Source organism: Ictalurus furcatus, chromosome 6 (genome assembly GCF_023375685.1).
Source record: "Ictalurus furcatus strain D&B chromosome 6, Billie_1.0, whole genome shotgun sequence".
NCBI classification, from domain to species: Eukaryota; Metazoa; Chordata; class Actinopteri; order Siluriformes; family Ictaluridae; genus Ictalurus; species Ictalurus furcatus.
Window position 1 is genome coordinate 22,721,060 of NC_071260.1, and position 27,972 is coordinate 22,749,031.

Consider the following 27,972-nt stretch of genomic DNA (forward strand, 5'->3'; position numbering starts at 1 on the left):
TTCCAACAACCAAACTGGTACGTTGTAAAGAAGTAACTGGACCAAAACATATTAGTGAGCGACGTACAAAATAATGTTCCAGCCATGTAACATTGTGATTTCCATATTCATTGTGGCAACATTATAGCACATTGCTGGAATATAGCGAGGACGTCCCAACGACCATGGTCGGGAGTCTGATCATTCAATCCTTTCAATCACAACTCAAGAATATATGAGCATCTTCCATGACAATTCTTCAGCCTCAACTCCAACTTTATTTCTAACATATCTCACTCATTTACATTTACGGCATTTCACAGACACGCTTATCCAAGGTTTAACTTACATTTTATCTCATTTATACAGCTGAGTAGTTGAAGGTTAAGTGGAAGCTTGCCAGTGCTGGGATTTGAACTTTCGACCTTCTGATCAGTAGTCCAACATCTTAAACGCTGAGCTACCACTGCCCTCCACTCCTTTGGACAGGGGTGGATATCCGATTCTCGAACCATTCCTTTATGTTTATTTTGAAACCCATATAGGACTGACTTTCATTCCCTGCCTTCTAATGTTTTTAATGGAAATTATATTGGTTTAGATGGAAGCAGTTAAAACAATGCAATTATAATGGTATTTGTTGTGGAATTTCTATTCGACCCATAATCTCAAAATGTACTCATAAGACACACCTGTGCCTCAAGTAACATCAAGAAACAATCAGCAACACATTTATAGCATTTATTCATCAACATTTTGTAATTTCCCTCCCCAAACATACTAAGCTAATACATAACCATTAAGCTAAATAATTATTTTGTATTCTTACCAACAAATTCATACACAGACCAAAAAAAATAAACTGCATAAATATCAATTAATAAATTGTTAATGAACCATGTAAATTAATATAACCAAAGGAATAAAAAGCCTTATTCTTCAAAAAGTACAAGTGTCCCATCATCATCATCTTGGTCATGTTGTTGTTGCTGTGGAGCCTGTCTCTAGTCCTGCTGCTGAAAAAAAGTCTATTTTAGTTTTACAGCAGTTAACTACACATTAGGGTTGATACTATGCTTATCATTTCTTAAGGAGCACTTGTGATCCTAATTGAAAAAACCTAAGAGCAAAATCAAAATTTTAGGAGCACAGTTGAAGTTTAGTTTAAAAAAATATATAAAACGATAGTTCCGGTCCTTGATTCTGATTGGTTGAGCCGCATTTGAAGCCGTTGTAAATTACTCTACAAACATACACGTATGACCTCATTACATCAGTATTATTGCGCCACTGCGTCTGTTGGTAAATCAGTGGCAATATCCAGATAAATGTTAATAATCACACAATCTCTAAGCATGCTTTCCACTGTGTCTGTGTTGCTTGGCAACCTCTTTGTTGAATTGTTTCTGAAGAACTACATTGCTTGGTGGAAGAATACATTTATCAATGTAATTATATTTTTTGTTGCTGTGTGTTTATTTTATGAATAAAATAAATATTAAAATGAATATTTTTATGGACTAAACATTTTATAAAAGCAATAAACCCCATTAAACTGTGGTTTACAGTGAATTTAGAACAACTAAGGGGGTTTAACAGCACCCCTTAGCTGTTCTAAATTCACTGTAAACCATGGCTTCTTGGGGCTTATTTCTTTATTTTAAAGATGGTAACTTAATGTGCCACAATATAAACACACAATTAGGCAAGAGAAAAACTGATCTAGTCAGTTATGATAGAATTAATGAAGATGTGTCATGACAAAGAAGTTTACCTTCTGATAAACCAAATTTAATATTTTTAGTTAATTTATTACAGGCTGCGGGTATATTAACTCACCCAAACACCTCCTATATGAGATTAATGTATACACAACATATATACACAGATATATACAGATATATACACAACCTAAATGTAATATTACAACTCACATCTGCACAAAATGAAATGAATCCAGAAGTGAACTTGCAACAAGTTATATGCTATTAAGATTGTGTAGCTCAGGTTTCGAAAATGGCCTTTCCCTACCAACACGCTGAAACACGACAAATAAATCCTAAAGCAATGGATTTCCAATCTGATCAAGAATTCTGTAACAAACATTATAAATGTTCACATTTATGAGAAAAAAAGTGCCATGTTAGCCATTTAGAGCATTCACACTGCACACAGAAACAGCACGGCAAACCGTTACAGGAGCGATGCAAAATATACTAATACAGTAGCTATGCAGCAATTGTTTCCACACAGAGTCTATTTTTGCTCTGCTGCACGTGCAGAATTAAATAAGGGGTAATCCACGGCTAGGAGTGCATTAAACGATTTTAATGCACAACATTGAGGCGAAGAACCACCCAACGCGAAGCGGAGTTTAATGCACACCTAGCCGTGGATTATCCTGCTTATACCATGGTCTTGCCACAATTAATAAAGTTAAATCTGTCACTGACTTTAGAAAGCGCAAATTTTGATTAGTAGGATTAAAATAACCGTTAATTTCTGTTAGTTAGGTCATTAGATCTGGAATTATGTTATATGTTATATAACATGTTATATATATTTATAACGTTATAAATCAGACACAGAGATAAAGTAGTACGCTAAGCTTGATTACAATTATTAAAATATTTAATTGATAAGGACAGCATGCATCCTTTCATTTTAACATAAAACGAACTCTTAGACCCAATCTGGCCTTGCAAGTAGGAGAAAATAATGAAGCTTAATTTACTAAAATAATTATGGACATCTGATTAACAGTAATAGTTAATAAAAAAAGGGGTATTTTTTATGTAGACTAAAATCCTGCCACAAGAAACATATACTTACAAAAATATAACTTATATACTACAATAATATTATTCAATAAATATATTCATTCATTAGTTAATAATAAATGTAAACTTCATAAATATCTTTAGAGTGGAGTAGAGTGGTTGTGAAAGAACTGCAGTGGACACAAACAGCAACAAATCAACACGTGACTGACTTGCTAAAATTACGTAAGTATTTACAATTGATATGAATTACTAAAATATTACTATATGTCTGACATTTTACATTAGATTAAATTGCAAAGATAAAATATCACATTTGCCTCAATTTAGAACTTTTTGTTTAAGTTTTTCTCTAACTAATTTGTTATAATACAAAACTTACACCTGACACAACTGTGAAAATTCTATAGATATATCATGTTTGTTATATAATTGTTGATCATATTGGAAATCCATTCATTTAGGCTTAAAGTCAGCATGTAACGGAAGTTGCAACAGGCTCTTACTTCCATATTGCGACGTATTTACAAAAACTGCAGGGTGGGAATGGCGTTTATCCATCGGTTGTTGATTGGATCGTAGAAAGTGTCTGTGCTTACAAACAGACATTTAAATAAACACCTCATTGAATGCTTTGGCCTGTTGCTGCGATACTTCAATGCATAAGCCATATTGATCCGGGCAAGACTGCCCTATAAACAAAAGTAAACTGGGTAGCTGCAGTTTTTCTGGATAAAAAGTGCAATAACATTTACATTTCTCAACCGATTTCAATGGTTTATGATCTACGTGGAGTACGACAAAGTTCTGTCTCCTGTGACTTAAAATCTCGATGGTTAAGGTTTGGAAAATTATTCATTGTTATAAGGAAATATGAGAACTCACGCTTGTCAAGCATATAAGCATATTGTCTTATTGTTAATGATTGTGGAGATAATTCTAATGTAATATAATTTAATGTACATGAAATGTGAATAAAGTTTTTTTTCATTGTGGAAATCCTTCCCTTCTTAAAACTACTTCCCTCTACCTCCTTAAATGTTTCTCTTTGGGAAACCTTCAAAGTATGAGAAAAGTTAGCTAGCCAGCTAACTACAATCAGCTTCACAATATGTATGTCAGCCAAAACGAGTTGCTCGTCACAAAAGTCAGTTTAAAAAAAAAACAAACTGAAATATAAATATTGATTATAGAGAATTTTGTTAATATTATATACTATAACATAAGCTGAGACTATAAGAAATGTAAACTTTACATGATTTCTCATAAAGTCTAATCTTCTATAGCTAACTAGTGTTATCACTTACAGTTAAAACTTTGACTCTGGTGGCCAACTAGTTAGCTGTCAATAATGTTATAAAGACCAAATACAACCAGAAACAGCTGTTCGGTCTTACCTGTGAAAGGTAATTTCCAGAGATCTGGTTTGGATTGTGTGACGATTGGTACAGTCCAAAGCTGCACATGGGTCAGGCATCTTTTTTGCAGTACAACTGCCTGAGAATTGTGGCAAGTTGCCAGGTCCAATATGGCAGCGACATTGATGTACGATCCAGTGGCCAATACGGCTTCTATCTATGTCTATACTTACAAACACACATTTTATGACAGAGTGCTGGAGGAGGATTGAACCAGTCCTTGAACCAGCGTACATGTCATCGGAGAAGAGTCATTATGAGGGGGTGGGCACATTAATGTTTTTATTTAAAGATTATGAGGATATACCTTTAAAAAAAAAAAAAAAATTATGTGCATGGATAAATCATTTATAATAAACACTGAGCATTCCAAAAAGAAATAAGGCTTGTTGATTTTGGTGATTGCAATTGCGTCGCTCTCTTAAAAATGGGCAAATTACACCGTATATACATCTTCAACATCCGACACATATGCACAAGCTCACGTGAGCATCATGGATCAAGCGCAAGTGGCAGTCATAATGTAAAATTAACACTCGACTAGTGTTCAAGTTTAGAAAATGTGATAATAGTTTAGTTTATTGCATTAAGTGACCAGTTTAAAACTAAAAGGGAAGTAAAAATCTATCTAAGATTTTGCCTCAGGCCACCTCACAATTCTATCATTTGTGCGCAAATGAACAAAACAGGTATTTAATTATGAAATTAAGTTTGAAAGACATAAAAATACAACACATTCCACACCTAGAGTGACAGTTAATGTTACATGGGCAAAATTTAAGAATAAAGAATAAAGATTTATAACGCTTACCTTTTCCTCAACATCCGTCTGTCCGTTGGAAATCGGCGGTCACTGGCAAAATTAGGCGCATGCGCAGTACTCTAAAAATCCGATTCTATGAGCTGCTAACAGTTTACAATTCAAAGAGAAGTCTCGTGCCTTCATTAAATAATCTCTTTCATTCACAAAGATATAATATTATGAATAATCACCATTTATTATGCAAAATGTTTGGTAGTTGAAAATTGCCCTTTTGCTGGCAGATATTTGCCACTGATGTATGACAAATAATATCAAAAGATAATAAAATTCAGATGTCGATTCATTTCCCTAAGTAAAATGTTTGATACATTTAGTAAATTTCCCATATTATATCCAAATGGCATATAACTCAACAAACATAAAATGACAAAGTTATCTGGATACCAGGGTACCATGTCTTCACAACATTCTCAATGGGACTAGTTAGTGACGTTTTTTGAGGATGTGGCCACGATGCTTCTGGACCATTAGCCAAGATTATATATATATAAAAAAGAAACTTTACCAAGACATGGTAACAATGTTGTCATAAAGTAATAGGCCTATCATGCTGATGAAAAGAGACTAACTGGCAACTACATCAGAATGTACTGTGTTTGCTGAATGACAAAGTTATCTGGATACCAGGGTACCACGTCTCCACAATGTTCTCAAATCGAGTAGTTGATGATGTTTTTTGAGTAAGTGTCTACAATGTTTCTGGACCATTAGCCAAGATTATAAAAAACAGAACTTTACCAAGACGTGGTCACAACATTGTCAAGTCATGCTGATGAAAAGATGACTAACTGGTGACATCATCAGAACATACTGTGTATGCTGGGTATTGAGTCACGCAAATGCTGCTGTCTGATTGCCCAATTCAGATTAAGACAATATTCTGATTCCCACCCCTGGAATATGCCTGTTTTATTCAGAAATTTGTTGCATGTAAACACCTTATTCAGAAAATCCACTGAAAGGAGATATATGCACATGCTCTGTCTACAAGGAATTGTGGGTGCTAACAGATGCTTAGCTGTAGGCTAGGTATTGAGGAACTTGGACATACTTACAGCAACCATGTATACAGAAATATTCCAATCCTTGTATGCAAATAAACATTGTAATCAGAATATGGCTGCAACCTGAATAGAGACCTTAAACGGAATTTGATGTGCATGTAAACAAAGTCATTGACTTCTCTGTCATGCACAAAATCTTTCTGGAATTAGCTCTCTAAACTATTAATAGACAGACAGACCAACAGACAGACCGACAGACAGATAGACAGAAATGACTGAGACAAACAGGCAGACCAATAGATAGATATTCAGATAGACAGACATACAGACTGATGGATAGAAATGATTGAGACAGAAAGACAGACCAATAGATAGATCTTCAGACAGACAGACAGGCAGGCAGATAGATAGATAGATGGATAGATATTCAGACAGACAGATAGATTGATTGATAAATAATGACTGATTTGATTGATTTATATGGATGGGTGGGTGGATGGGTGGCTGAACCCATGATTACCCATGAAACCTGTGTTTAGGAAAGATTCAACAATGAAACAAGAAAAAATTGTAAGGAGGTTCATAAACGCATATTAATATTATATTAATATTAATTAAGACCTTCCCACATATTGTTTTGATAAACTACTTTTTCTGCAATCATAAATGGAGCCAGTTACATTTCTTATTCTGTTATAGATTTCTGTTCTTTATACAATGCATAGGACACAACTTGATCTATTAACTGTAACCTACGGTATTGTGTAATCCTATTTAAGCGAAACAATACAGGAAACCTTATTTTACGTATTACTGAGAAGATCTCGCTATATTTCATTACAGATCATTTCTCAACATACCTAACAGGTATACCATCAGCTGCCAGTATATTAGTTGCACTCACCGATCACTTTGTCAGTCTACAGTTAATTACTTTAGCCAATTTGTTGCTATTCATAATTTATAAGCCACTCTCTAGAGACCACCACAGGATCTCAATTTACCATGTGGTTTTTGGATATCAATCATATCACTTAATAGTTCATTCTTCATACAGGCATGACACAGACATGTTAGTGTGTGGGGTGGCACCTCAGTACCACTGGTGGTTTGGGAAACCTAAAATATCCAGCCAACTTGATTTTCTGATAAACAGGAAACTCAAAACTGATATTTAGCATTCTCTTTTATTTGTGTTTTAATTTATACAGTTCTTTAAAAGTAATCTCCTAAAGCAAGTATGCTATATGCACTATATATTTTTCTTTATATTAACTCATCAAATAACTGACACATTCAAATAATCTGTATAGTGTTGCAGTGTATAAAATATATGGTGGCAAACTTTAAAAATGCATAAAAAATAATAAAATAAAATAACATGTCAAACACACTCAGGTAAAAAGTGACTTGTCTTATACAAGTTTGGAGAATATGTGCAAAAGTTTGCAATATTTTTTTTTAAATATGCAAGTTCACAAGAATTTTCTGTCAACTTGTCCACTCTCTTATCAGTAGGCTACATTTTAGGTTTAATGGTGTGTTTTTACATGAAAGGAGTGGGTGTGACAGAAGTCTTAAAGATGTACACTCTTGTTCTGTGGGTATTTAGTAAAGACATGTTTTCAGACAGCACTTGATCCAGCAAGTAACAGCATACATTATTTTAATGCCTGTGTTGGATGTGTGGTACTTTATGAAATAGGTATAATAGCTGGTTTCTTTCTACACCCAAGATATGAATATAAAAACTTTTCACTGTTGCTTTTTCACCTGCCTGAGGTTGCTAAATCACTTGATTGGAATTTTCTTGGGAGAGTTTTTTTTATTTTTTTTTTATTTTTTTTTTTACCCTTTCTGAGAACTGAAAGTGTTCACTTTCTATATCTATTTTCAGTGCTTGTACATAAGCTGAGTTCTAATTTAGGCTACATTATTAATATGTACTGTGAAACATGCTCTACAGCCATTAAACAAGTTGTTGTTAAGACTTAACAAAAGTCATTTTAAAGCATATCAATCCATTACAAAGGAGTGGAATAAATACATAAATACATAGACTTAAATGCTTATTGCTGCATTAATTTGCAATGGAAGCAAATAATATAAATGGTACAATATTCCAGTCGTTACTATTGCGAGCAGAATTTGGATGTGATTGGAAATTCTTTGATGGTTTGGAAACTAAACAGAAGTTTCCTGTGTGCCTTATTAATATCCAGTCTCAACCATAATTGTTTTACAGTAATTGCTAAAATTATACAATAATATGCATATATATATATAAATATTTATAATAAATAAATAAATAAACAAATACATAAATACATATATATATATATATATATATATATATATATATATATATATATATATATATATATATATATATATATATATAAAATCAGAGCTACATGTGTGGTACCAGAGCTTTGGTCATCAAAATAGTTCTAGGCCTCCAGTATTCGGTTTCATGTGCAAAAAAATGTGACTCATTAAAATAAAGAATAAAAACATTTTAGATTCATGCCAGAATCACACTACACTTGCTTTCCAGTATGTTGCAAGCATGCAACAGGTAATGCTTTCAGACATGCACTTTTCTATTCTTCTATTTTTCTATTTTCTATTTTTTTTTCAGACTTGCCACATGCTGCTTAACCTTTAAAACAGGAATGTGCTGTAAGTACATGAAAGTGGTAATTACATGTGTGAGAAAATATTGATATTCTCAAATACCAGTTTCTTATTATCTCCTGATTTTTTAGACTTTGATAATAACAAAGTTGTGTAACTGTAAACCGAGGCAGAAAATGGCTACATGGCTGTGACACCTGCAGAAGTGCTGTTCGTCAACCAAAAAAAAAAAAAATCATATAGTACTTATACCATAGTACTACTGACAGTCCCAGATTTGCAAACTATCCCAGTGTTTAATGAATTTGTAGTGTTCTGCAATCATGATAAAATACAGCAAAAGACTTTATAACGGGGGGAATGAACCATCATAAAGATGAGAGTCCACCATCACTATTCATTGTGTAATGTAGTCATGAACCAGACCCTGAGTCCTTGAGTGAGGTTATGTATTCACATCCAGCAGGCTAGCATGGAGCAAAACCTACAAAAGAGGTTAGAGGGATTCTCACTCAAACCAAACAGAATGTTCAACTTCAACAAAATGAATTAAAGTTTCAGCTCCATGGATATAACTTTCAGGATTATTATTGTCCTTGCACATACAAACCTAATGTTCTTAAAGGTGGCAATGCATCCCCCTACGGTATATGGAAGTGAAGTCTTATAGTCATGGAAGGGACTCTGTGCTACATCTTGGCAGTCCAGGGTCAGACAGAGGCCTGTGGAGTCCCAGGGCTGCTGTACTGCTGATGGGTGTCTGAGACGGTGAGGAGAGGTGGATTGAAAGAAATGATTTGGAATGTTGATGCTTGGAGAGGACATTCTCGTTTGATGTAGGGCTGTGGGGCTGAATTGTCTCCTGGTCCTGGACAGAAAGAGAAAGGGTGTCTGTATGAGCCTTGTCTGATATATAGTCTTTCATTATGCAATTAGCTATACTGTATGAGCCAGGCTTAATATGTAATTCGTAAGACTTTACGTCAAAGAACTCAACAATGTCTGAAAGAGATTAATTTCCTCTGTACACTTAATATAGATTTCTTACAGTAGCAATATAGTACTTACCAGTAATAAGCTACAATAGTAAATAATTATATGCTGTATGAAACACCAAAAAAAAAAAAAAAATTATACAGCAGTGCTGTTGACTTCTCAGTTCTGCTTGCTCACAAGGTTTCTATTAATTTTCTATAACAGTAACTCTGACTGTAAGTTCTGTCTGCAAGATTTATATCAATGCACTTGTTCTAATTGTTTATAGAGTAACAACTTGGACAGGGACTTGTTTGGTGAATACTCCACATAAAATGTTGTTAAAAAGTCTGTAATCATTAATATAGTCATGTTTTTGTATCTTTTTGGAAGGAGTCTCCAGTGTCAGAGCAACAGTCCGGTCTTTGCACTTCCTTGGTAACATTTGTGAATTTTTTGCCTTATTAATGTCAAGAGAAAAAAAGACTGTTTATAGCTGTTCATAACAAAGTGATCACAAGAAATAATGTGATTTGTGGATGCTTGACACCATTAAACATAACTATAAATATTTAAAAGAATGGCGGACTCAGGGAAGGGCAGGGGAAAGGGCCCACAGGCTGATGAAATGCCCCGTAGAGTCCCCCTACATTCAAGAAAACACAAAATGTCCTCTAGGGTGCCCTTCCAGTGGAGAATACATGATGCAGTGCCATATAGGGTTCTCCTATGTGTGAGGAAACACGCATGATGAAATGCCCTAATGTGTGCCCTTCCAATGGTAAAAATGAGATCCAGTGCACTATAGGCTTCCCAACATGCAAGAAGATGAGATTACTATAAAACAGGCTCCTTGCTGTTCAAAAATTCAGCGCACCTCACTCTTTTCTACTTTATAACATGTCTTGTATACCAAAACAGCCAATTATATACATTTTGTATGATTATTATTGAGTTTTAATGAATGTTTGGTCAGAAACCAAAAACATGCATGTTACCTGTGGTAAGTTGAGTGTTACCTGTGGGGCAGGTGTGAAGGTTAGGCTGGTGTTGACTGCAGACTGTGCTCCGATGGCCTGTTTCTCCAGACCGGCAGTGACTGCGCTGTATGCAGGAGGGCCTGTAGATAAGCTTCTTTGCAGTAAACACAGGATAGCCTTGATGTCTGAAGTCATCTGAGACTCCAGCCTGGAAAAACACACAGGACTATAAACTGTGGCTCTGAACTAAATATACCTAGCTAACATGCGCCTTCTTATTACAGTTTACCCATATGCATATAGACTGAAAGGATTAAAAATAAATCAAATGAATAAACCAGTGATCACAACCTGTTTAAATTTATAATGTTGAAAATGCATAAACGAATGCAAGGCATTGTTAGTAAAGCTGTGTATTTGTGCTGTAGAAACTGAAACAGAACTCTAGTGGGAGCCTGTTCTTTGATCACTCTGATATTGACATTGGTCTGAAATATAATCTGGTAAAATAACAGAAAACAAATTTGTTTTTTTTTCTCTCCAGGAGACATATAAATTGCTATATCTACAATGTATTTCTTTTCTTTAGAGTTGATAGGCTATTTGCCAGTTAGTAAAATAAAATTAAACCCATTAGCTCTGGAGCTCAGAAAGGAAGCCTTATGAAAGTATTTGGATAATGACAGACCGACACTTTACCCTTCCTTGTTTGGGACTGAATTAACTTCTTACACAACAACAACAATAATAATAATAATAATAATAATAATAAAAATGTTTACATGCACAAGTGTGTATGTTGTTTATGAAATGTGGCATTTTTAAGTGTACATTTCTTGACAGTATCTGTAGTGTAGAATGCGTTATTTGCCCAGCAGCAAAATAAATGCAAATGAGAGAGAGAGAGAGAGAGAGAGAGAGAGAGAGAGAGAGAGAGAGAGAGATCAGGGTTGTTTGGGCCTCTAATGGAGATCAGAGATGTGAGACTCAGCTGGTGAAGGATTTCTGCGCCGTGATGTCTCTTTCCCCCTCAGCCAACAATTCAGCTAAAAATACCACCTGCTGTTAGTCTGCTGTCTGCCAGTGTGTATATTTGTATATACGTGTGTGTGTCTGTATGTGTGTGTGTACTGATCACTGAGCTACGTTTGCTCTTCACACCATGTCTGTTTTCCACGTGCATGAGTGATAACACTAAGCACTGTTCCCTTTGGTACATGGATAAATTTGTCGAATAGGGAAGGTATGAATGTGTGATTTTAAATTAGCACACACAATTTTGTCCATTAGGGGCACCAGTAATGGAAACACTGTGGGTCATCAGATGGGTCTCTGAACTTCTAGCATGTCTGATTTTAAAATGTAATATATACAGTAAAAATCTGATATCTAATATTTAGAATAAGAAATAAATATATATATTTCCAACAAAAGCAACAACAGCAACAACATTAAGAGCAAAAATACAATTTGTGTATTGTGTCTGTGTGTGAATGGGTGAAACTCTGGTACCTGTTCAGGTGATCCTGCAGGTGGTCCAGTCTCTGTTGCACTTCTCCATATGTGAGATCGCAGTCTAGCTCCTCCTCTTTCTTCCTTCTCAGCTTGTGAGTCTGAGCTAGTGAGTCTTCCAAAGCCTCCCGCGGCCTCACGCTTTCCCAGTCAGCATTTGGCCTTTCTGGATGTGCAAACACAAAAACACACGCACACAAAGAATTATTCTCCTTGTGCTTTCAGAAGACTTTTTATCCTGTACTTTATTTACAGATGTTATCAAAATCACTAGGGTGACCAACAGAGTCCCATTATGCTATTATTATTTACAGCTTTTGTGCCGCAGAGATGCTCCTATCTCTGAGCAGCAGCCTAACAGAGAGACTACAGACAAAAGGTTATCTTCTGCTTCCACCTGTGTGTTTAGAAGCCAGCAGAAAAACTGAGCACTGATTCGGGCTGATCTGAAATCAGACTCCGGGGTAAGAAAAGAGGCAAATGATGCCATTCAATCAGTCTCCGCCAGTTAAAAATGCCACTTATGCCTACAGCCAGAAACACTCTGCAATTTCAAACATCAGTAACTTTTCCTGCCCACTGTGAAATCATGCAAAACTGCAGAAATAAAAAAATGCAGGCAGCGGTATTATAGTTTTAGAGGAATTCAAGCCTCTTGAACTGAGGGATAAGTTTCTCTAAGCAGGAATGCATGAGTCTAATCAAAATGCATCATGTCTGAGACTTGAGAATAAATCTCATAGTATACCGTATATAACTATAAATATTGTACAATCTTTAATGGTCTACACAAGAAATGTGCTCTGATCTCAGGATTATACTTACATACAGTGTCTAAATGACATGCTACTTGTCAAAATCTAAAGAGAAATGACTGCACACTAAATAAACTACTAAACTCAAGGGTGAGTTAATGTTTTATTGACAGTTCACCATAACCTAAGCATGTTATCACTCAATATCTGTTGGTCTATCTGATGTGTACAGGTGTGTTCATAATATGATATGTACTTTTGTCTTTGTCCGGTGTATTTCTGCAGTTATGATAGGTCATACCTATTAAAAAAAGCTAATATACTGTAGGTAACATGCAAAGAGCAATCCACTCTCCTTTAGTCATGCGGGAGGGAAGTGCCTCCTCGAAGGCTATGTGGAATTAACTCTGCTTGGCTCTGGGAGAGTGACGTGGGACATTATATCCACACTGAGGAGAACCTGATGGGAATGGTAAGCCAACGGATTTTCCTATAGTCTGTAAAAAGAGCTGGGACTTAAGCTTCTGAGAGAGCTTCTCCAGTGAGGCCTGAACTGCTCCCTCATTTTCTTCCTTCTCCTCAGTGTGTATCTTTAGCATGATTAAGTATCGGTTCTGATTACTGTTTAATTGTTTAATTATCAGTGCCCTGTTTTCCTTGAAAAACCCTTCAGTCGTTGTTTTAGAAGTGTAGAATATTTTAATATTTAATCATCAATCAAACTAAAAGAGTAAAGAAAGTCATTTTGAAAATCGTCTATATATTTTAAGCTCATGTTTCTGTATTAGAATCGATCAGTCTAACTAGAACATTGCTGATTAATGACATTAATTGCAGTTTATACCACAGCACGACTGAATTCACAAATCAGAAGGTTTTTGATTAATTTTCTATAACAGCAACTTTGACAGTAGTTCCAGCTGTAACATAAATGATAGGTTTATATTATTGCACTAGTTCTAATACATTATCGTTCCTCTAGTAACAGCTCATTCACGGTGACTTGTATGGGGTATGCTCCACAAAATGGAGCATACCCCATACAAAAAAAGGCTAATAATTAAACTGATTTAAAAAATTGTTGTTTAATGAACATAATATAAAATAATTGTTAATAAGGTGAAGCTTTCTGTTAGATGTATATGTAATATTTATGGAAGGAGTGTCAGGTGTCTGTGCTTTGTAACAGTTCCAGGCATGGAGTTTGTGTTTCTTTTTAGCAAGACAGTAAAGAGAAGGGCTGGTGAGGAAATTACTGTTTATAGCTGTTATAATGTGATAACAGGAACTTGTCTCATGGACGTTCCACAATATTAAATGTCCCCAAAAACAGTTAAAATGGAACAACACACTTTGGGCTGGCATGGATTATTTTTGTGTGAGAACATGGTCCATTAAATGTTGTTCCTTACACATGAGATGACACCAGGGCAAGGTGTTGGTGTTGCTATGGGGTTGACTAAAGGGCCAAAATAGACTAAAGTACTAAGTTACCTAAAACAGGTGAATAGCCTGATGATGGCACTTTTTTTTTTTAGGGAACAGGGCACTGTGCAGATGAGAGTAATAAATGCACAAACTGTCCAGTCCCACAAACACAGTAAAGAGCAAATTACTACTACTTAACATGAATTCTAATGTCAAATCTACCACAGAGTGTTACCTTCATTCCCATTAGAAATGAGATAAGCTACATTCCCCAGATGGATTTGAGTTGGTCCACTGGGCTTAAGGACAGTGATGATGTCTTACCATAGTAATATGCCTCTCTCTCCAGCTTGCCACTAAACGGGCTGCAATCAGAAGTTGGGGTGTAACTCTCTACACAAGGATATTCCATTATTCCAGCAGCCTGATTTCTTTGCTGCTCCTCCCTGGAAGCCCTGCAGTCATCAGAGCCTCTTTTTGAGCTGAGTCGTGACTCGCGCCGCTCATTCTTGTTCTCATTTTCCATGTCCTTGATGCTACCCCCTGTGGGATGTCAACATCAGTTAAAGGAACACCCTGTACCTCCACTGGGAGCCTCCAGAGAAAACAATAATACCACTTAACACACACACACACACACACACACACACACATACACACACACAAACACACACACAGACACACACACACACAGTGTTATCTATAAAGAGGAGGTTTTGAAGATTGTATTTGTGCAGTAGGTACACATGAATGACTTGAAAGTGACTTAAAACTAGAAAACTATACTTTAAAATCCATCTAGTACCTTTTCGTTTATACCCCTGGGGAAACCTTAAAGGTTCTGTGTAGAACCGTATGACAGAAGGTTTTCTTTTTAGAAAGCATGTGAAATAAAATCCCTTTAGGAAGCTAAAGCCCCAAAATTCTTAAGAATCCCTAAAAAACTCTTAGGAATCTGTTTCTAAGATGACCAAAACACTTTCTCTTAACTTGAGTCAGTGAGAAAGACTACAGTTGACATGACTGCAATTTAGTCAATAATAAAATATACAGTCTGTACCAGAAACACTGAATGACATTTTATGGCAGAAGAAACTCTTCTAAACAAATTATAGGCTATTCCAACCAATGTGCCCTGGGAAAGTGAGGCAATGTGGTCTCCTTCTTGGAACTCCTGCTGAGAAAACTCTCATTCCAAGGTAAAAAGCAATATGGCCAAAGTTAATCATGTAGAAACTTTCTCCACTGGTACACTGAACATCTCCTGAAATCCATAAGGAATAATTTCCTGAGTAACCTTGGATATTGGCCAATATTTGGGCATGCTTGATTTGTAAATTTTTTTGTGAAAAATAAATGTGCATGCATTTAGCAATCAATACTGTAACTCTAAGGATCAGCACCAATGTAATTAGGGATGCACCGATACCACTTTTTTTTCCAGACCAAGTACAAATAATTACATTTGGGTACTTGCTGATACCAAGTACCGATATGAGTACTTCACGCTTTTCGGAATGCCCCAAGTCTGAAGCACGTCATCAAACACACCTGCTATGGCTTGGCCAGTGTGCAAACCCCTAAACTGTGTTGCTTGTAAAACGACTCTCTGGGGAGTAAAATCCTCATCAATCCACTGTGCTGTTAACTTATAGAGACATTGGGCTGACACTGCTAGTCTAAATATCAGTGGTGAAGCTGAAGTCCGAAATGTCCTGCAAGAGGTTCCTGATGTGCTTTTTCACCAAGTCATGCAGCTTTGGTAACGCGGTATCTGTAATGTGGTGATGGCTGGGAATCTCATACTTCGGCTCAAGTACACCAAGAATACGACGAAATCCTGTATTATCTACAACTGACAACGGTTGGTCATCAAGAGCAATGAACTGGGTAAGAGCTTCTGCTATTTTTACTGCCCGTGGGTTGTCTCTAGACATTTTCTCTCGCTTCTCCAGCGTTTGCTGCAAAGTTGGTTGTTGCTGTTTCCCGTTTCTAGCATTAGCAAACTCTTTGCACTCGGCATTATGTTTGTTCTTTAGATGTTTAAAGAAATTGCTTGTGTTAACCCTCCTCTTGACAGTTTAGCAGAGCATAGTTTGCAGTCATCATCACTTATCTTAAAATATCTCCAAATTGCTGCCATTGCTCCTCTTCCGACTACCTGTTCAACTGACGAGAGGTTAGGCTATGTCACGTTGTCATAAAGTGGTATCGGTGCGGTTGTATCGGGGTAGTTTTACGAGTACGAGTACATGAGCACAGTATCGGGCCGATACCCGAGTACTGGTATCGGTGCATCCCTAAATGTAATTCTTATTATTTTCAGAAAATCCTTTTACTGGAGAGAAAATGTATGTAAACTGTTTGACAGCATTAGGAGCCCATATTCATCCTATCACAGCGAAATAACTGGTGTGAGAAAGGCATTTTAAGTTATCTGTATAATGATCATAATGTACTGAGACAATTTAAACTCTATACATTGCTTAAAATAGCTGGATTATAGTACTATATCCATATATATAAAGGACAAAAAGAAGCAGACAAGCACGCAAAAATGCAACATTGCAAATATGAGACAATTTTAATGCACAATAAAACCTTGATAACATGCATAAAATGGAAGCTGTATAAACTATTATTATTATTATTATTATTATTATTATTATTATTATTATTATTATTATTATTATATTACCTTTGGTTTGCTTACAACTGAAGGAAATCTTTCTCTTGTCCTTATTGTCTTCTCCTTCTGAGTCACTATCTTGTGAATAACTGGTCTGTGTTGAGACAAGAATTAGTGTTTAAGAGTCACTCTGAAATAAGGAAGCCCTTAGCAGCCATACATTATAAAATTTTTTTCTTTGTTGTTTTCTCATGATCACGACATAATTTTCTTGTGATCTCGAAATAACAAGTTGTTTTCTCGTGATCTCGACATAATAAAAGGTTTTCTCGTGATCTCAACATAACAAACAAGTTGTTTTCTCATGATCTTGACTTTTTATCCCGAAAAAAAATCTTGCACCTTGTGAATGGGACTGGTGTTGCATGCACGTTGGCATCTTCGCCATCATAAATGTAATAATTGCCTGCTGTAGAGACTTTATCTCCACATTAAGAGAGAGGGGTGTCAAGTGTCAGATACTAATGTGGAAATCATCAATCCTGCAGGGATGACGTATTTTTGTAGGCCAATCTGGAAGTTAGCATCACACTGGTTCCCTCGACAAAAAGCAAATATGATTTTTCCATTGGCTTTTGGATTATTGCGGAAACTAAGCTCTGAGACCAACAAAAGTTTTTGATTCTTACATATTTTGTTCATCAAGATAATCTTCACAAATGAACACAACTTTTATGAATTTTGAAGCCTAAATACAATCGCCAGAAGTAAAAAGCTAATGTTAAGCTATGAACGAACTACACCATTGTTGCATGACTTCAATGTCACCACCACTAAGCTTACGACAACTCTTTCAATCTTTATTTTAAAAAAACACTACAATTGGAAAATATTATAAACTGGTAAATCTACAAGTTAGAAAGTTTGAGTTTGAATAGTTTGCAAGAGTGGGAGTACAAACACAACGAGGATGTAGTAGATGAGTTTTCCTGTTCGGCATGATGATGTTTAAAGTCCCCGACAGCCTCTGTAGTACCATTTAGCTACTTGATAGTAACCATCTTTTTCAAGACATGTAAAAGCTTTAAAAAAAATCATGAGTGGGGTATTACTGATGTATTTTATGTTGTAGTATAAAACGTGAACATGTTGTGAGATTATGATGAGATTATGTCGAGATCATGAGAAAACAACAAAGAAAAAAATGAATGATGTATGGCCGCTTAGGGCCTCCGTACTTCCGTACTGAAAATATGCATACAGAAATTCTGCAAAATATTTATTACTTCTCTGATTACTGCTACAACTATGGCAAGGTGGTGTCTTGTTGTAATCTCAGTAAAGAAAGAAAGAAAGAAAGAAAAAAAGAAAGAAAGAAAAATAGATTGAAGGATGGATAGACAGCCAGCCAGACAGATAGATAGATAACTTTATTCATCCCAGAGGGAAATTCACCTATTATAGCAGGACAGAGAGTTAGAAGTATACTAGGGGTGAATATCATTATAAATGGACACTCTTTTACAGTGCCAATAAATTCTTACTTGGTTCTCATCTCTCAGGTTAAAGGTGAGCTCCAGGTTGGTAAGAAAGTGGTCGGAGAACTCAGGGTACATATCCAGCACCTCAAGCAGTTCTTCCCGGTTGATGGTGTGCAGATCACAGTAGCTCAGAGCTCGCACATCTGCTGTTGACTTTCCTGGTTTTGCATATGAGTGGATCATCTCTCCAAAGATGTCATTCTTGCCTGGAAAAAGAATAATGTAGTTACATATTTTTTTGTGATGCATGCATGAAACTGGACAGTGCTTAATTCAATTAAATTCTGATCAATTTTATTTGTATAGCTCTGTTAATAATACACATCATCACAACGCAGCTTTATAGAAGTTCTGATGTAGATTTAAAGCCTTAATGAGCAGTCCAGTGGCAAAAATAAATAAATAAATAAATAAATGCTGAGAGAACATAAGGAAGAGTCCTGGAGAGGAAGCAGGCTTAAAATGGAACTCACCCTCTTCTGGGTGACACCCATTAGTGGGATTATAAATCATTACTCTTCTACAGCTGTAAAGTCAAACAGTAGTAGGTGTTGAGTATGAGAATATTGTGAATAGGAGTCCTGGGATAAGCACAGAAAAGTCATTACGATTACAGTAGCAGTTCTTAGGTACAAATATTATCTAATCTATGTGAGATTATTCCCTGAAGCTTTTTTAGGGTATGTACAATGGGGTGATTAAAATATTGGATCTCTGGGAACGGTTTGGTTTTGTCTCTGCAAAACATTTAGTGGTTGTCTTCAAAAGGAGCAGTTGAAAAGAGAACAAAATGTCAGCATTGACAGATCCTGGGTACTCTTTCCCAGCTGCACTGCATCATGACAATCATTATAAAATGGTTGAGAGAGAATTAAACCTGAGAATTGTAAATCTTAGCATAAATCAAGACTTTTTGCAAAACAAGGTGGAAAAAGGATCGCCCTGTACTCATCTGTGTCATTCATTATTTAAGCACAGATTGGCCTGATGCTGGTTTACACTTTGATGTCTACAGACTCTCCATCATATGTGGCTGACAGGCTTTGCTGTCCTTCTTCAAAAGGAATAGTAACACTTTTGATAATCACGCTAAATTCAAACTCACTGTAAATATGTGGCAGTCTGGGAAAACCTGTTGGATGTTGCTGTGTCTGAATTGTGGCAAACAGTCAAAAAAGAAAAAGAGAAAGACTTTTTAATCTTTCCTCAGATCATGATAGGTTTGGGGGCAGTTTAAGAAATGCAGCTGTAAAAATATTCAGTCTGCCAAAAGATGACGAAATCCTTGCTTGCTAAGTTTGATTTTCTCACACAGCAGATGTCAGGCTTTGAGCAAGTTTTTGGAGAGCTATAAACCAGGCTTATGTCCATTTCGCTATATCAATTTAGTTTGTAATCATATACTGGCTGTTCAAATGTCTATGGTGCTTCTGCAGCTGGAATGAAATCTTTAAATGTAATTATTAAATTATTAAATAAAATTTTTCACTTTTGCAGGTAACCAGGTTTTAAAATGTTAGATCTTTACTTCTGGCAGAAATTAGTGCAAAAGAAGGTCATATTTCAGGTGTCAGGCCACAGCCAGCTTAAAGTACTTAGAGTAGAACTAATTCAAAAGATCAGCTTATGATGACATCAACGTCATCACAGAGAGACTCAACTTTAAGTGATATTTTGGGTGCTGCTAAGGTTCCTTTGTCTGGAGCTTCTTTTTTATATAATTATTGACTAAATTAAGGCTACTATCACAATTTAGGATCTGTTTGTTGCAGCCTTTGTTTCCATACCATGCTGAGTTTTCTGCACACGAATACACACAACTATGTCAGATGATCCAGCAGTGTTCAATGGCTGAGAAAGAAGTCACTTCTTACCAGACCCCCCCTCAGTTTTTGGCCACTTTGCATACAGTTCAATCACGTTTGGACACACTGTATACTGATCAGCCATAACCTTAAAACCACCTACCTAATATTGTGTAGGTCCTGCTGGTGCCGCCAAAACAGCTCTGACCCATTGAGGCCTGGACTCCACAAGACCTCTGAATGTGCTGTGGTATCTGGCACCTAGACATTAGCAGCAGATCCTTTAAGTGTTGTAAGTTGCTAGGTGGGGCCTCCTTGGATCTGACTTGTTTGTCCAGCACATCCCACAGATGCTTGATTGGATTGAGATCTGGGGAATTCGGGAAGTCAACACCTTGAACTCTTTGTCATGTTCCTCAAAGCATTCCTGAACAATTTTTGTGTGTGTGGCTGGGCGCATTATCCTGCTGAAAGAGGCCACTGACATTAGGGAATACTGTTGCCATGAAGGAATGTACTTGGTCTTCAACAATGCAGACCAACGTATCAAAGTAACATCCAACTGAATTCCAGGACCCAAGGTTTCCTAGCAGAACACTGCCCAAAACATCACCCTGCCTCTACCGGCTTGCCTTCTTCCCACAGTGCATCCTTGTGCCAAATCTTCTCTGACCCAGTCGTCAAGCCATCACAATTTGAAAACTTAGCCCATTCCATGAGCAATGGCCTTCAGTTCAGTAATATTCTTGGGTTTGTGTGCTGCAATCACCTTCTTCAAATCCCACCAAAGATTTTCTATGGAGTTCAAGTCAGGTGACTGTGATGGCCCTGTAGAATTTTCCAGGACTTCTGCTGCAATCAAGACTTGGTGGAATTTGAGGTATGCTTAGGATCATTGTGTCCTGTTGGAAACATGTCCTGTTGGAAGGTCCAATGATGCCAAAGCTTCAGCTTCCTCACAGATAGCATGATGTTTTCTCCTAGGATTTCCTGATACTTCAATGAAACCATCTTGCTTTCCACATGCTGCAGGTTTCCAGTGCCAGAGGATGCAAAGCAGCCCCAGAGCATCACTGAGCCACCACCATGTTTGACTGTGGAAAGTGTTCTTTCTTCATTCTTCTTCCTCCAGACATACCACTAATCCTTCATGTCGAAAAGTTTGGGTTCATCTCTCCATAGAACAGAATCCCAAAACTTCTGTTGTTTATTTATGATTTTGAGCCGACTTTTGTGCTTTTGGGTCAGTAGTGGTGTACGTCTTGGAGTTCTGGTGTTTAGTACATGCCTTACTGTGCTCACTGTAACCTCAGTGCCTGCTGCCACCAAGTATTGCTGCAGGTCTTCTGTGTTTAGTATGCGCCTTACTGTGCTTACTGAAACCTCAATGCCTGTTGCCACCAAGTCTTGCTGCAGATCTTTTGCAGTCACTCGAGGGTTTTCACAACTTGCCTTCACAGAAATCTGGTTGCAGCCGTTGATAGCTTATTTTTTCTACCTGTCCAAGTATTTCAATCATTTTCTACCCCTAGTCAGTTCAGGTATTTCATGTGTTCCAACTCAAGCACACTTGGTGCAACTAATGAAGCCCTTGATTGAAACAACACCTGTTTTGCACATTTGTGTTGTTGTGAGGGATTCTATTCAGGGGGTTGAGTAATTTTGAAATTGGAGAAATCGTTGTAAGTTGCATTTTCAGTTGAATTTGGGGAAACCACTTGAAGCATTAGTTGTGTTGAACTTCTGAATTGCTTTTGTTTGATTTGTTCATTGAAAACAGCTGAAAGTCATTAATCTTTGACAATAAACCAGATTTGCAATGAATAATTTTGATTGCAACTGTATATCCCAGCCCTTGACAGATGCAATTGTAATGAGATAATCAATGTTATTCACTACACCTGTCAATGGTCTTAATGTTATGGTTGATAGGTGTATACACATTTATTCATCTTCACTAACCACTTTATCCTGGTCAGGGTTGTTTTGGATCCACAGCCAATCTTGGTAACACTGGGCAGAAGGTTGGAGAATTCGCCTCAGAGATGGTTAAAGGTTTATCATTGAAAAAGGCTTATGGTTGAAAATTGTATTAAGATAGATGGAAATAGTGAAGCCCATGTACATTTTATTTCTAAATCAAAATGTAATTTAACTTTAATATGTACTTTTTACTTTTTGCAAGTAGATTTTCCTTAAAATTAAATTGTTTAACCAAACAAGTGTGATGATTTCAATTAGAAATGAATAACTGCAATGAGGAGCTTGGCCTATTTAGGAACTTTAAAATGTATGAAGCTCCATTATGAAGCTGGTTGAGAAAATGCTGGTTGAGTGTGAAGCTTCATCAGGAATGCTGTTAAGAATTTAAAATATAACATAGTTTTGATTTAGCATTTTTTTGATCATAGCATAATTCCATGTTTTATTTCATGTCTTATTCTAAAATAGTCGAAAATAGTACAAATGAAGAAAACTTTTCTATGAGATAGTTTGTCCAAACATTTCACTGGTAGTGAATATACTGGTAGGCCAATTTCCAGCTCATGTTCATTCATGTGCTTTATGGATTTATTTAATATTTATTTAGTGCAGCAACTAACTGTTAAACATAACACACACCCACTGTAATGCTATAATACTACATATAATGTTATGTTATTATTATTATTATTATTATTATTATTATTAATAGTAGTAGTAATAGTAGTATTACTTCCACAGTCTAGAAAAGTGTACATAATCACTATTATGTCTCCAAATACTCGAACAGCAGTAATGATGTTTTTTCTCTCGGTTAATTGAAAAGTTCTATTTGCCCCTTCCAACACCACTTTTTAACTATTCTTTTTATAATCAGACATATAATGATTAGTCAACATCATTGCTATAAGGTGCTCTTATGCGCTTTATTGTATACCAGGCCCAAGCCAAATAGGCCCGTTTTAATTGTTATTGGTTAAAGCAAATATGCAGGCTACACAAAACAAACATTAACAGCAACCAAAACCTTTTAAATGTACTGCAGTCATTCTTAGCCTGTGCATTATAAGAAAACTGAGACAGACAAATCAATATTGACAGTACCATCAACGGTTATAAATAATGAGATTCCTGCTTTTAACCCCAGACTAATAAAACAATCCAAAAGTGCCTTTTTTCAGAACATCATTGACCTCAGCTATGACGGAGCAATATGTGAATATGCTATCATCACAGCAACAAAAAAAAGACAATATGGTTTTCTAAATGAATTGGCAGTACATGGCAGTATATCGAGACAGGGTCTATTCACAATATAACAATGGGGCTGCATTATCAACTTACTGTACAGCTTCAGCTGACAGAGTAAATAATTAATTCTGATAAGTTAACATACATAATGTATTTTTAAAATCATGATTAAAGAAAATCATTCAAAAGCAAAATTACCTAGAATGGCCACGACAATGTCATCTTTCAGGATCTCGATGGAACCTCTAGACAGGAAGTAAAGTGCTGTAAGGACATCTCCACAGTGAACCAGTGTGTCTCCTGGTGGAGCATGGGTTGTCTTAAAGCGCATGGCCAGAGCACGCAAGCAGCCTTTTGTTGCCCCGCGGAAGGCCTTACAGTCTTGCAGCAGACTCCGGTTCAGATGGAGACAAATATCTGCCTGTAAGCACTCTGGAAAGCCCTTCAACACCTAGATAGGAAAGATGAGAGAAATAGACAAACAATAAAGAGGAAATGTTGAGCTTACTTAAGAGCAAACGTATTACATTGCGTAGAACAGTACCTTACAATATTTAGTTACATATTAATATATCCAGACATATAAAAGTTCAGGTTTACCCTTTTCATAGTGTATAAAAAGGGTAAAATGTTCTTGAAATAACATCCATATACAAAGTAATAGAGTAGTGTGTATCTCACTGTGTTGAGACTACTATAGTGGTAATAGACATTCCACCAAAAGAAATAAGGAAAAGATAAGGATAAACATGCAAACCATTAAAATAATAATAATAATAATAATAATAATAATAATAATAATAATAATAATAAGTCAGTAACTACAGCGATAACCTGCCGAACTAGTTAGCAGCCTCTAAAGCTTACAAATACAGGAATGTTTGTTCCTTTTTTTCCACAAGCACCTAATGTGTAAGCAGCAAGATCTTCAGGCTAAAAGACCTTTACATAAAATATCAAAGCAGATGCAAAGCTGAAATGGAATTCTTATTGAAAATAACATATGAAGTAAGATGAAAAGTGCACTATGAAGGAAAGGTCGTGAGCATCTGCACATAACAGCCAGTGGAGGGGATGAAAATGAGAATGGCTAAGAAGAATCCTGTATTTTTTTAAAAATAAGTACCTCCTGCATCCAAGCGTGATGAGGTCATTCCATTTCGTATGGAGCAAAATGGAGAGAGACAGGTGTTGCATTCATTATGTATACTTACAACACATTTCATTTGATTTATTCACATGTCTTAGAGGAGCTAAATGAAAACCTACAGTAGATTTGAAACTCATCAACAATGCTGAAATCACTAGAAATAAACAGACTATTTATGAGTTTAGAATAGCTCTCAATTCCAGTTAACAAATTAATCATCATCCACAATGAGCACTGTGGATTGCAAATGTGTCCCTTTCATTAAAAGTCTTAATATGGACAAAAATTGTATATATTTGGCTACACAATTATATGTAATGCATGAGCTGAGCCTAGATGGCTATGGCTGTATCCAACATGCAAACGCACCATGTTCATGTCGATGCCATTGGTGTAGTTCCAGGAATGCTGAAAATACTCCTCCAGCCTCTGCCTGAGTGGGTTGGGGATCTGGTGGAAGCGGATAAACTCTTTCACACGCAGCATCTGTGTGTGATACCGTGCTGTTCCTGAGTAGAGCCGCTGAATGATAGCAGATACATTCCCAAAGATGCTGGCATACATTAGGGCTAACCAGGACAAGAATATGACAGTTTAAATGCAAATATTGATGTTCAAATAGGAATATCAGACACAACAAATAAAAATACATTAGTTTCCAGTTTAATACATTATCTACATCATATCTACAATTGTTGGTCATTTAGTAATGTACATTTGGCCATATACTATTATATAGATCACAGATGTCAAAATCTATGCCTGCAGGCCAAATACAGCTGTCTCATTTCCTTTGGATAGTGCAAATTTGCTAAAAAAACATTATGATATACATAACAGTACAGTACAGTATATGGCCAAAAGTATGAGGATAATTGACCATCACAACCAGATGTGCTTTCTGAAGATGCCTTCCTAAAACCATAGGCATTAGCATGGAGATGGTCTTCCTTTGTTGCTATAACAGCTTCCACTCTTCTTTGAAAGCTTTCAACTAGATTTTGGCTTGCGGCTGTGGGGATCTGCCCATTAGTGAGGTTTGACATTGATGTTTATAAAGAAAGCCTGGTGTACAGTTGTTTCAATTCATCCCAAAGATGTTCACTGGGGTTGAAGTCAGGGCTCAGTGCAGGCCACTACATAGGCCATACAAACGTAAACAATTGTTCGCTTCCAACTTTGTGGCAACAGTTTGGGGAAGACACACATATGGGTGTGATGGTCAGGTGTCCACATACTTTTGGTCATATAGTGTAGATGGTCTATAGGTATACATATACTAACTGTAGCCCATCTGTTGTTATGCATAATTTGTCAGCCTATTTTTACTTCCTCCATCAGTGGAAAGCGACCACCAGTTATCAGATATCATTTGATTGATGGATCATTCTAAGCCCAGCAATAACACTGTCATGATAGTGTATGTGGTGCTGGCATGACAGTATTGTGAATTTTTAAACACTCTGGGCTATATTAATAGTTACGTTAAACAGAACTATGAACTTAAATACTATTCAGAAATTGCAAAGAGTTATACATGCAGGGTGGAGTTACATGCAGTTCTGACCTTGGACTTAAGGCCATTTTTCTTGCCTGGTGTTCGGGAGATCAATATTAAGTCCAGTGCCATTATTTGACAGATTGATTTAACCACAATATATTATGCTGAAAACTGTTGGCACATTTTATTTAGAGTGCACAATATAAATAGAAAATGCTAAATAATAGTATGTGCTGGATCTAGTGCTATTTTATAAACTCACAGATAATACATATTAACAATAAGATATATTGGCAAGATATCAATGTCCTATCTTTTTATTTTCGAATTGTCTTTGTTTTTATGTTGCATTGTTTTTACATTTCACAGCAAAGAAAAAAAAAAGCAACTTCCTTAGTCTTAGTCTGCCTACAGTGCCCTCCACTAATATTGGCACCCTTGATAAATATGAGCAAAGAAGGCTGTGAAAAATGGTCTTTATTGTTGAACCTTTTGATCTTTTGCTCAAAAAATCACAAAAATACTCTTCTCTCATGGATATCAAATAATTGCAAACACAACACAGGTTTATCCAAAAATATATATATCTTTGTTAAATATAGGTGTGCAACAATTATTGGCACCCTTTGAGTCAATACTTTGTGCTACCTCCCTTTGCCAAGATAACAGCTCAAGCCAGTAGTGTTACTGAGGTGTTTAAAAACTCCAGCAACACTGAAACAGCTGATAAACCTGTACCACTGAACACACACTACTGTGTCACTGCTGTGCCGAGAATGACTAAACACACAAATACAACCCTAATTCCAAAAAAGTTTGGACGCTGTGTAAAATGTAAATAAAAACTGAATGCAATGATCTGCAAATCTCATAAACCCATATGTTATTCACAATAAATCACAGAAAACCTATCAAATGTAACACTTACTTTTCCAGCATTTTGTTGCCCCTGTCCCAACTTTTTTGAGACATGTTGTGGCCATCAAATTCAATATTACCTTATTTTTTTTTCTTAAAATGGCATATTTACTCAGTTTAAACATTTGATATGTTTTCTATGTTCTATTGTGAATAACATATGGGTTTATGAGATTTGCAGATCATTGCATTCGGTTTTTATTTACATTTTACACAGCGTCCCAACTTTTTTGGAATTGGGGTTGGAACATCTGGTGAGCAGTTGGCCCTTCCATTGATATATTTACATTACAATGAATTTACACTGCATAATTGAACTTAAAACAGCTCATACTCACATCCAATAAGCATGACACAGATAGAAAAGATCTTTTCTGGGTTGGTATTTGGTGAGACATTGCCGAAGCCCACGCTGGTCAGACTGCTGAATGTGAAATACAGTGCAGTGACATATTTGTCCTTAATAGAGGGTCCAGAGTTGGGGTCACTGTAGTTGTAACGTTTTCCAATAGACACTCCGAGATTATCCAGCCAGCCAATCTTGTGCTCCAGATAAGGCTTCTCTACATTGCCGATGGCATACCAGATGCAGGCCAGCCAATGGGCAATAAGTGCAAAAATGCACATGAGGAGCATAAGGACTGCTGCTCCATATTCAGAGTAGCGGTCCAGCTTCCTGGCCACCCGGACTAATCTCAGCAGCCGGGCCGTCTTCAACAGACCAATCAGAGTAGTTGTCTAAAGACAAATGAGATACCAGTTTAGAGACGTTGACAAATAATCCTACAATGCTACAGTGCAATCAAACTGAATTCATATCAGTGATTGCCACATGAGAGAGCATTATAGAAAAGTCCAAATAGATTCTTGTTTTCTTAATTGAAGCCTACAATGCATATCCAC

The 27,972-nt window shown here is 36.4% G+C and overlaps 1 protein-coding gene across 1 annotated transcript in view; it reads right to left on the reverse strand.

Annotated features, from left to right (window-relative positions):
• Positions 1–8,660: 8,660 nt before the first annotated feature.
• The window catches only part of LOC128608942 (potassium voltage-gated channel subfamily H member 7-like), a 77,019-nt gene continuing 57,707 nt past the window's right edge, over positions 8,661–27,972 (reverse strand). Inside the window, exons 8-16 of the mRNA XM_053627172.1 lie at positions 27,408–27,807; positions 25,020–25,219; positions 23,699–23,951; positions 18,465–18,667; positions 16,990–17,074; positions 14,616–14,834; positions 12,109–12,274; positions 10,636–10,804; positions 8,661–9,509 (exon numbers count right to left, since the gene is read on the reverse strand). Of these exons, the coding sequence (XP_053483147.1) occupies positions 9,312–9,509; positions 10,636–10,804; positions 12,109–12,274; positions 14,616–14,834; positions 16,990–17,074; positions 18,465–18,667; positions 23,699–23,951; positions 25,020–25,219; positions 27,408–27,807 (1,893 nt within the window). The 3' untranslated portion in view covers positions 8,661–9,311. The remainder of the gene's footprint in view (positions 9,510–10,635; positions 10,805–12,108; positions 12,275–14,615; positions 14,835–16,989; positions 17,075–18,464; positions 18,668–23,698; positions 23,952–25,019; positions 25,220–27,407; positions 27,808–27,972) is intronic.